The sequence below is a fragment of the Misgurnus anguillicaudatus genome, chromosome 25 (assembly GCF_027580225.2).
Source record: "Misgurnus anguillicaudatus chromosome 25, ASM2758022v2, whole genome shotgun sequence".
Taxonomy (NCBI): domain Eukaryota; kingdom Metazoa; phylum Chordata; class Actinopteri; order Cypriniformes; family Cobitidae; genus Misgurnus; species Misgurnus anguillicaudatus.
Genome location: NC_073361.2, coordinates 28,362,501 through 28,374,443, shown reverse-complemented (window position 1 = coordinate 28,374,443; position 11,943 = coordinate 28,362,501). Strand labels below are relative to the sequence as shown.

At 35.0% G+C, this 11,943-nt stretch overlaps 1 protein-coding gene across 2 annotated transcripts in view; it reads left to right on the top strand.

Moving 5' to 3' along the window:
- The first annotated feature begins 593 nt into the window (after positions 1-593).
- The window catches only part of LOC129426541 (V-type proton ATPase 116 kDa subunit a 1), a 28,694-nt gene continuing 17,344 nt past the window's right edge, over positions 594-11,943 (top strand). For both annotated transcript variants that reach the window (XM_055182936.2, XM_055182935.2), the window contains exons 1-6: positions 594-2,340; positions 3,202-3,280; positions 8,011-8,111; positions 8,549-8,677; positions 8,813-8,934; positions 11,412-11,538. In XM_055182936.2, the coding sequence (XP_055038911.2) occupies positions 2,209-2,340; positions 3,202-3,280; positions 8,011-8,111; positions 8,549-8,677; positions 8,813-8,934; positions 11,412-11,538 (690 nt within the window). In that variant the 5' untranslated portion in view covers positions 594-2,208. The remainder of the gene's footprint in view (positions 2,341-3,201; positions 3,281-8,010; positions 8,112-8,548; positions 8,678-8,812; positions 8,935-11,411; positions 11,539-11,943) is intronic.

Genomic DNA, 11,943 nt, shown 5'->3' with positions numbered 1-11,943 from the left:
AAAATTATTGGCAAGATAATGCAATTTAATTATTTAGCTAATAATTTCCATCTTGAAAATTGCCACTGTGTAAATAAAAACTGTAATAAGTTAAGATAATTAGAAAACTTCAGCATATTTTTGCCACATTTTAAATCACAAATTATAGGTATATTCATTATTTAAACGTTTTAACACCTGTAATATAAGTCTCTCTGTAATATTTAAATTATTTAATGTGTGCTGTTAATATTTAGCAAGTCATGTTACAATGTGCATGATATGATTTTTTGATAGTCATAAATTTAACTTCTTTCATACTAAAATCTCTAAAACTCTAGTCATTTTATATATGTTGTGCTAACACAAAAATACAATTTTAAATATTAAATAACTGCTGTTGGCCAGTAGATATTATAAGAATGTTATAGGCGTGAGAAATCTTAAAATGTTTAATATATACACTGTCAGAAAAAAAATGGTGAAAAATTGTGAAAAGCTAGTGGGGCAGACTGATCTTACGGAAATCCGTTTTATAGTCACACAAAAATGTGATTAATTCATTTGTGTCCATGGCACAAAATTAAACTTCGTTGCCGTTTTGATCGTGTCACATTATTTGTTCTGGTGGCAGGCGCTGCAGACAGCGCAGTCGCAGACGTCATTAGCGTCTGAGTGCGTTCGCGGGCTCTTTGCTGTTGTTGCTGCATTTTGCTATCTGAGGCATTAAAACATGTAAGAAACGCTCACAACATTTCCAAACCCCAGTACGGTAATGTGCAGTCCCTCTGTGTAGAAAATGTATGCTTTAAAATGTGACCGTCTCAACGTTATATTAGTAGATTTTTAGATTCATCTTGGTACAACGCCAAAGTTCGCCAGAGTTCACGGGGGCGCGGAATCACACATGCTCACATGAGGTAAAATTTGATGCATAATGCATTCCTCTAATAATTTTATCTAAAACATTTTTAAATCATTATTGAACATTAAAATCAATCACGTGGCTATAGCTTATTTCATTTTCCTTGTTTATATACTTTATGGATTTAAAATTACATTAATTTCATAGGATAATGCATTAGTTGTGCAAAACGCATTAATGACACAATTAAACAAGTCATTTATTAAAACGTAAATAAATAAAACATGCAGTTTCAGATGTAAATATGATACCAATATGTCATTATTCCGATTAAATAGTATTTGATATGAAAGTTAGTCAACACTTTTATTTTGGAGATTTTTGCATGAAAGCAGGGGTGTTAAGATTGTTGGAAATGTAAGTGCCATGGAAAAGCCTGAAAGCTCTGAAATATTTTTTGATGTCTGTGTATGCATACATTTCTGTGAGCTGTGCACACTGTGCCGCCTTAAAAAAAAAGTGCGTGACACCCCTGGGGGTTAGAATCACTTTTTTACATTTTTAGACATCCTAACCCAAACCCCAACTCCACGCGAGAACAGTTTTAAAAGCAATAGAAAAATGTGTAGAAACAAATACATAAAACTATATCCTAACCCAAACCCCAAATCTAACCCCAACACCAAGCTACAACGATTTAAAATGTGAAAATTAAAAAAAATGAGAAAACAATTCCTAAAAAGACACGAAAAGAAAGTTGTGCAACTGACACAAAAAATATAGAAAAATAAGAAATTCATGCGAGTGACACGAAAAAGACATTCATGCTCAAATCGCAAAAAAGCTGAATTTCGTGACACAAATAAATTAATCAAAATTTTCGTGACTAACACGACTTTCCATAAGATCATGTTGCACTGGCGCCATACCCTTTTGGTCCTGATAATATCATATTATGATACCATTTAGGCACAGATCTGTATACATTTGGCACAAATATGTACCTCTGAGGTACCAATATTAACTCTATGTCTATGTGCTTTTTTAAAGGTTATCACCCCAATGACAACTAGGAATAATTTTTTTGACCATTTTCCGACAGTGTATCAATATATTCTGTACATTAACTGCATACTACAGTTTAGTTCTTTATACATTGCAACAGCATGAAGCATATTATCCTAATATTTGGGCGGCCTTTGCAGCTGCACGAGTGTTGTCAATATTGATCCCGGGGCTACACGAGTGCAGTATTGATCTGTCAGGCAGACATTTAATAGACTGTGTTGCACAAACCAGACAATCACTGCAGCCCAGTTATCAGCATACATGAATAGCTTATTTTACTTCTTTGAACTATTTTTATGATTGGTTGTATTAGGATGAGTGCGTTTCGAAGTGAGGAGATGTGCCTCGCGCAACTGTTTTTCCAAACTGAATCTGCACACAACTGCATCAGTGAACTTGGGCATCTTGGACTGGTTCAGTTTAAAGATGTGAGTGACGTTTGCTTACTGTTTTGTCTATGTGTGTGTGTTTGTGTTATAGCGGCTCCAGTGCAATTACAATTACAACGCTGACAATTTGTTTGACAGCGTAAAGTGGCCACAAAGTCTGTGCCGTTCAACTTGTAGGATACAAAATAGCATTATGGATGAAAGTGTAATTGAGTATCACTATAGGTCCATTAGCCATTGCTGCATAGATAAATGCCTTTCCATTCTGGTTTGATTTTGTAGTTTTAATGTTATGATGGAGGATTCATTTGTTGGATCGTCAGCCCTTTTGGCACTCGAGTAACCTTTAATTGCGTTCCATTGATTTCTAAATGTAGTTTGCTTTTAGTAGCACGCACACGTTCTAGCGCAATAGCTCGTCCTCTAAATATTTGTTCATTCGTTCTGTGAATTTTTATTGTCTTGGAATTGCATTTCTCACCAACGATTGAATCAATCAATGCAGAGGGAGACAAAAATATTATGGACATCTAGACTCAAGTAGGTAATTTAAGGGGCTAATAGGGGTAATAATCTATCTAAAGTTAATCTAATAATCATTCCGAATAAATCTGTTGTCTATATTGGTTTGACATAAATGCTGCGGAAATGCCTTTTTCAGCTTGTATGGTTCTATAAAGAACCTTTAACATCCATAGAACCTTTCTCTTGCATAAAAGCTTTTTTGTTGTGGACTATAAAAAGGTAAGACAGAAGTTTTTTTACTGAAAGGTTCTTCGGGGAACCAAAATGGTTATCGCTGAACCTTATTTACAACCATTATTTTATAATTAAAATTATATTTTTTTAAAATATTATTTAAGTGTTATTTATGTATGAACCTTTTGCCCAATTTTTCAGCTGAATCCTGGTGCAACGACATTTCAGAGGCGATTTGTGAAAGAAGTGAAGAAATGTGAAAAGATGGAGAGAATTTTGAGTAAGAACTTTTCTTGAGCCAATGTTTGCTATTTAGTCAACCAATGTCAATGTGATTTGTGATGGATGTGTGATGTCACTTCATCTCAGGTGTCCTAGCATGAGTTAACATTTTTTTACATTTACTGTAAATGTGATATACCACACATTAAATGCTGGGTTGTTTTTAACCCATGCTGGGTAAATGATGGACAGAATACACAGCTGTTAGAAATGACCCAATGCTGGGCTGTTTCATCTCAACTGCTGAGTTAATACAACCCATGGTTGGGTAACAACAACCCAGCATCAGGTATTTTTTAACACAGCAATTTGTTCTGTCCACACCCAAAAAAATGCTAGGTTAGTTTTAAAATTTGACCCAACAATAGGTTAAAACAACCCAGTTAAATTACATCCCAATGGATTGGGTTCATCCATTTTTAAAACAATGCTAGGTTGGAAATAACACAGCATTTTTTAGTGTGAATATTTACCCCGCATGGGTTAAAAACAACCCAGCATTTTTAGTGTGAATATTTACCCCGCATGTATTGAAAAACAACCCAGCATTTTTTTTTTGTGAATATTTACCCCGCATGGATTATAAACAATCCAGCATTTTTCAGTGTGAATATTTACTCCGCATGGGTTAAAAACAACCCAGCATTTTTAGTGTGAATATTTACCCTGCATGGGTTAAAAACAACCCAGCATTTTAGTGTGAATATTTACCCCGCATATTGAAAAACAACCCAGCATTTTTAGTGTGAATATTTACCCCACATGGATTGAAAAACAACCCAGCATTTTTTAGTATGAATATTTACCCTGCATGGGTTAAAAACAACTTAGCATTTTTGTGTGAATATTTACCCTGCATGGGTTAAAAACAACCCAGCATTTTAGTGTGAATATTTACCCCGCATATTGAAAAACAACCCAGCATTTTTAGTGTGAATATTTACCCCACATGGATTGAAAAACAACCCAGCATTTTTTAGTATGAATATTTACCATGCATGGGTTAAAAACAACTCAGCATTTTTTGTGTGAATATTTACCCTGCATGGGTTAAAAACAACTTAGCATTTTTGTGTTAATATTTACCCTGCATGGGTTAAAAACAACCCAGCATTTTTTGTGTGAATATTTACCCTGCATGGTTTAAAAACAACCCAGCATTTTTAGTGTGAATATTTACCCTGCATGGGTTAAAAACAACTTAGCATTTTTGTGTGAATATTTACCTTGCATGGGCTAAAAACAACCCAGCATTTTTTTGTGTGAATATTTACCCTGCATGGTTTAAAAACAACCCAGCATTTTTAGTGTGAATATTTACCCTGCATGGTTTAAAAACAACCCAGCGTTTTTTGTATGAATATTTACCCTGCAGGTGTTAAAAACAACCCAGCATTTTTTAGTGTAAATATTTACCCAGCATGAGTTAAAAACAACCCAGCATTTTTAGTGTGAATATTTACCCTGCATGGTTTAAAAACAACCCAGCATTTTTAGTGTGAATATTTACCCCGCATGGATTGAAAACAACCCAGCATTTTTTTGTGTGAATATTTACCCTGCATGTGTTAAAAACAACCCAGCATTTTTAGTGTGAATATTTATCCTGCATGGTTTAAAAACAACCCAGCATTTTTAGTGTGAATATTTACCCCGCATGTGTTAAAAACAACCCAGCATTTTTTAGTGTGAAAATTTACCCCGCATGTGTTAAAACAACCCAGCATTTTTTAGGGTGAATATTTACCCCGCATGGGTTAAAACAACCCAGCATTTTTCGTGTGAATATTTACCCCGCATGGGTTAAAAACAACCCAGCATTTTTGTGTGAATATTTACCCTGCATGGTTTAAAAACAACCCAGCATTTTTTAGTGTGAAAATTTACCCCACATGTGTTAAAAACAACCCAGCATTTTTTGTGTGAATATTTACCCCGCATGGGTTAAAAACAACCCAGCATTTTTAGTGTGAATATTTACACCGCATAGGTTAAAAACAACCCAGCATTTTTTGTGTGAATATTTACCCCGCATGGGTTAAAAACAACCCAGCATTTTTAGTGTGAATATTTACCCCGCATGGATTAAAAACAACCCAGCATTTTTTGTGTGAATATTTACCCTGCATGGGTTAAAAACAACCCAGCATTTTTTAGTGTGAATATTTACCCTGCATGGTTTAAAAACAACCCAGCATTTTTAGTGTGAATATTTACCCTGCATGGGTTAAAAACAACCCAGCATTTTTTAGTGTGAATATTTACCCGCATGGTTTAAAAACAACCCAGCATTTTAGTGTGAATATTTACCCCGCATGGTTAAAAACAACCCAGCATTTTTTGTGTGAATATTTACCCCGCATGGGTTAAAAACAACCCAGCATTTTTTAGTGTAAATATTTACCCTGCATGGGTTTAAAAACAACCCAGCATTTTTTAGTGTGAATATTTACCCTGCATGGGTTAAAAACAACCCAGCATTTTTTAGTGTAATATTTACCCTGCATGGTTTAAAAACAACCCAGCATTTTTAGTGTGAATATTTACCCCGCATGGGTTAAAAACAACCCAGCATTTTTAGTGTGAATATTTACCCTGCATGGGTTAAAAACAACCCAGCATTTTTTGTGTGAATATTTACACCGCATAGGTTAAAAACAACCCAGCATTTTTTGTGTGAATATTTACCCCGCATGGGTTAAAAACAACCCAGCATTTTTAGTGTAAATATTTACCCTGCATGGTTTAAAAACAACCCAGCATTTTTTAGTGTGAAAATTTACCCCGCATGGGTTAAAAACAACCCAGCATTTTTTGTGTGAATATTTACCCCGCATGGGTTAAAAACAACCCAGCATTTTTAGTGTGAATATTTACCCCGCATGGGTTAAAAACAACCCAGCATTTTTAGTGTGAATATTTACCCCGCATGGGTTAAAAACAACCCAGCATTTTTAGTGTGAATATTTACCCCGCATGGGTTAAAAACAACCCAGCATTTTTAGTGTGAATATTTACCCTGCATGGTTTAAAAACAACCCAGCATTTTTAGTGTGAATATTTACCCTGCATGGGTTAAAAACAACCCAGCATTTTTAGTGTGAATATTTACCCCGCATGTGTTAAAAACAACCCAGCATTTTTTGTGTGAATATTTACCCCTGCATGTGTTAAAAACAACCCAGCATTTTTTAGTGTGAAAATATACCCCGCATGTGTTAAAAACAACCCAGCATTTTTTCGTGTGAATATTTACCCCGCATGTGTTAAAAACAACCCAGCATTTTTAGTGTGAATATTTACCCCGCATGGTTTAAAAACAACCCAGCATTTTTAGTGTGAATATTTACCCGCATGGTTAAAAACAACCCAGCATTTTTTAGTGTGAATATTTACCCTGCATGGGTTAAAAACAACCCAGCATTTTTTAGTGTAAATATTTACCCTGCATGGTTTAAAAACAACCCAGCATTTTTTAGTGTGAAAATTTACCCTGCATGTGTTAAAAACAACCCAGCATTTTTTGTGTGAATATTTACCCCGCATGGGTTAAAAACAACCCAGCATTTTTAGTGTGAATATTTACCCTGCATGGTTTAAAAACAACCCAGCATTTTTAGTGTGAATATTTACCCTGCATGGTTAAAAACAACCCAGCATTTTTTGTGTGAATATTTACCCCGCATGGGTTAAAAACAACCCAGCATTTTTTAGTGTAAATATTTACCCTGCATGGTTTAAAAACAACCCAGCATTTTTTAGTGTGAATATTTACCCTGCATGTGTTAAAAACAACCCAGCATTTTTTTGTGTGAATATTTACCCCGCATGGGTTAAAAAAAAAACAGCATTTTTAGTGTGAATATTTACCCCGCATGGGTTAAAAAAAAAACAGCATTTTTAGTGTGAATATTTACCCCGCATGGGTTAAAAACAACCCAGCATTTGTTGTGTGAAAATTTACCCCGCATGGGTTAAAAACAACCCAGCATTCTTTAGTGTGAAAATTTCCCCCGCATGTGTTAAAAACAACCCAGCATTTTTTAGTGTGAAAATGTACCCCACATGTGTTAAAAACAACCCAGCATTTTTGACAACCAGATAGTGTCCAAATACTTTGTTTTTATTTTCAATAGCTCACTTACTAATTTATCATGTTAAAATCATATGAAATTTTGAGACAGTTTAGTAAAAGTACACTCTAAAAATGCTGGGTTATTTTTTAACTCCCAGCATTGGGTCAAAATGGGGCAAACCTAACTAATTGGGTTGAACTTAACCTATGCTGGGTAATTTTTATGCATTAGTTTAATTTTTTTATTTATCCCTATTTTTTCTTAATTCTTTTTCTTCAACATTGTTTTGTGTTTTTAAATGTGCTTTATAAATATATAAAAACTTGAAACTTGCATTGTTGGGTCCAATATAAACATTTTCAAGTTTAATTTATTTATGTGCCACATGTCCTCAAAATATACAAATCTGCTCATGTTCATTTTGGGACATTTTATAAACATTGTCTTTTTTATGTATCTTATCATTCATCACACTGGATAACAAGTTAAAAGAAATAGTCTTACAGAATAAAATTAGTAAAGATTACACAAGCGTCATGTTCCCTGAATTCAATTAAGACAGTGCAACGGCAGACCTGAGATTACATTTGATATGATTACCTCACTGTAAAGACAGTCACGTTACGTTCTCTTGAAATCTTATATCATTCAGGATATCTCGAGAAGGAAATGGTGAAATCTAACATTGTTATTGCGGCTCAGAAGAAGGAGAAGGAGATTGTCCCCTGTCCCAGAGATGTGCTGGAGTTAGAGGTGAAAATAATTCAGACACTGATTTTGTTATTTTGATTTTATTACAGTTCTCTCTAGAATGCTTGATTCTTATTGGTTGATTGCAGCAGCATAGAGTTGGCAAGGAGGTGCCTTCCAATCCTGATTATCATTACCCATTCATTCCTTTGCAGAAAGCAGGGAAATATTTTATATTATTATATATGTACAATGTATGCATGCAAATTATTCTCTATCCCCTGCTTTATTTCACACTGCTGTCACATATTTGTGATTTTATTGATGGTGTGTTTTATTATTTTGCGCAAAGTACCAGATATTGGCTTTCAATCTTTGACATGACCTTCCTCAGTCAATATTAAAGACATCAAGGTTATATTTATATATACATTTTTTAGGATGATTTTATATGGAAAACTGTACTAGTACTGCTAAACTGCGTGATTAATGTAATTCAGTTCACGTTTGAGAAGTTGGAGCAGGAACTGAAAGAAATCAACCGTAACCATGATGCCCTCCGCCAAAACCTTGTCGAACTCATGGACATGGATTCTTTGTTAAGGATGACTGAGGACTTCTTTGAAGAGGTGAACATTTTAAAAATAGTTGAAAATATCCATATTTCCTTAATTGGATTTTTACTGTCAAAAACTTATTTCAATATCTTGGGTTATGTCAGACTATAAGTGGACTTGGTTTCATTGGATTTCATTGTGTTTTAGGCTGAATCTCTGTTGTCCTGTTCTGAACCTCCTTCAGAAGACTCAATGTGCATGACCGTCACATCACGCATCAACAGTCGCAGAAACAGCAGCGTTAGCACCGGTGGACTTCTGCATCTAGGGTACATTTGATATAAGAGAGAGAAAAAGAGAGAGAGGGGAGGGGGAATACAGTGCAGTATTCAGACCCCCTTCATTTTTTCATTTTGTTATGTTGTAGCTCGATACTACAATCTTAGTAACCCATAATGACAAAGTGAAAACAGAATTTTAGAAATGTCTGTAAATTATTTATTAGGATTGTCAAAAGATTAATCACAATTAATCGCATACTAAAAGTTTGTGTTTGTATAATATATGTGTGTGTACTGTGTGTAATTATTTTGTATATATATATATATATATATGTCGCGTGTTGCTCGTCATGTCAAAATATGTGTTTATTGCGTCATGTGTGTTGCTCGTCATGTCAAAATATGTGTTTGGCATGTCGTGTGTTGGTCGTCATGTCAAAATATGTGTTTGGTGCGTCATGTGTGTTGCTCGTCATGTCAAAATATGTGTTCGGTTCGTCATGTGTGTTACTCCTCATGTCAAAATATGTGTTTGGTGCGTCATGTGTGTTGCTCGTCATGTCAGCTCGTCATGTCAAAGTATGTGTTCAGGGTGCGTTGTGTGTGGCTCATCATGTCAAAATATGTTCAGTGCATCATGTGTGTGACTCATCATGTCAAAATATGTGTCCGCTGCGCCATGTGTGTTGCTCGTCATGTCAAAATGTGTTTGGTGCGTCATGTGTGTTGCTCGTCATGTCAAAATATGTGTCCAGTGCGTCATGTGTGTTGCTCGTCATGTCAAAATGTGTTCAGTGCGTCGTGTGTGACTTATCATGTCAAAATATGTGTTTGGGGTGTTATGTGTGTGACTCGTCATGTCAAAATGTGTTTGGTGCATCATGTGTGTGATTCATCATGTCAAAATATGTATTCAGGGTGCGTCGTGTGTGTGACTCATCATGTCAAAATGTGTTTGGTGCGTCATGTGTGTGACTCATTATGTCAAAATATGTGTCCGGTGCTTCATGTGTGTTGCTCGTCATGTCAAAATGTGTCCGGTGCGTCATGTGTGTTGCTTGTCATGTCAAACTATGTGTTTGGTGCAACCATGTGCATCATGCATCATTTCAAGATATGTGCCGGTTGCACACACGTCGAAATGGTTTATGATAAAAGAGACCCTCAAGTTCACAAAATACTCACAAGACACTAACTTAACACTAAACTCTGATTACTGTCATGGAAGGTTTTATCTTTACTTATTTTATCTTTACTTATTTCTACTGTTTATGATTTGAGCATTTATTGCTGTTTATTAAGAGTTTTAGGGTATAAGCTGCATAAGTTAACTGAGCCACATTGTTTAGTTAGCTACGTGACATCTAGTGATGGAAAATTACTATATTACTGGTTAGACTTAATCTTTGGTACAGAGTGTACAGACTGTGAATTAACAGGATGTGAAAATGTCTAGCAGCTAAGTATAAAAGTGTAAGCGCATAGTTGAAGTTTGCCTTTTCTCTGCATAATCTGAATTGTGCAGACGGAAGTGCCTCTTGCAAGATATTTAAATTATTTCAAACTGTATTGGGTTCTGACTATAATTATTCACAACATTACACATCTCTTTTGTCGTGGACTCCTTTGAGGTGTCTGCAGCAGGCACATATTTTGACTAGTACTCTAGTTTTATTTTTTTAAGGTCGATGCCGATAATAAGAAAGCTTTATTGACGATATGAGCCCGATATAAAACAAATATTATTACAGTAAATAAGAGACAAACAGAAAATTGGTAAAACTTAAAAAAACAGTTATAACATTTATAAATATACCCTTTTTAAGGTACTTAAAACAAATTTACAAGATAAATAATGTGGATCTGATATTTCACGTTACTGTTTGAATAAGTGTGTTAAACTAGTGTGGTGTTGTGTGTGACACAACACAACGTCATTTTAAAGAGTGAATAATGATTGGTCATTTTACTGTCTGTCAGACTTTGGCTTTACATTGAATGACACCGAGTGTCTTTTTTATTACAAACATCAAATTTAAGTAATAGAGAAATTTACTGGCCGATTGAAAAAATAATCGTCCGATGCTGATAATAAAAAAAGCCAAATATCGGCCGATATATTAGCGTCTGCAATATATTGTCCAATCATTAATTTTGACATGACGCGTGATGTACATAAGTTTACATGACGCGCTGAACAGATATTTTGAAATGAGGAGCTACACACATGACGGGCTACATGTTGTGACGAGCTTTGCATTGTCCACCCTCAAAAAATAGTCACCGTTCACCACAGATTTTTTCAGCGTATTTCTATTAAAAAATATTTTTGGTGGGACCTGAGATAGATTTTAACTGTCTAAGTGGGTCGCAGAATGATAAGTTTGGGACCCCCTGATGTAACCAACTAAAGTGTAAACATGTTCTTTGTAAGTAGAGATTTTTACTATATTTATACTATTGTACAAACCCACTGAAGAATGGTAATTTCACTTTCAATAATGTTTATTTGTATGCACTGTTAGATTTATAGCAGGTGTTATCAAACAAGAACGGTTTCCTGCTTTTGAAAAGGTTCTTTGGCGCCTTTTCCATGGAAATTTTGTCCTTCGACATGCAGAGATACAGGCCACTGAAGAGCTTCAGACAAAGGTGAGAAGTCTGTAGAGTTTTTTCAGTCAACTTTATTTTATTTTGTATCGTTCTTTATCAAATTTAAATTTTCAAGCTGTCACAGGGGCAGAACCCTTTAAAAGGGTCCTAGGTACAGATATGTATACATTTGGTACCAATTTGAGGTACTAATATGAACTCTTTAGGTCCAATGATGTACGTTTTGTAAGGGGACTGCCCCAGTGACAGCAAGTGATAATTTTTTGACCTTTTTTTTCAGACAGTGTAACAATACACCAATGCAACACATTTGGTACATTATAACTGGTGACACCATAATGCAGAATCCATTATCTAAGGCTATTAATATTTGCCCATGAATATTTAAACCAATCAATACATATCATCAATACAAATGTGTGGCTCACATTTGAAATACACATT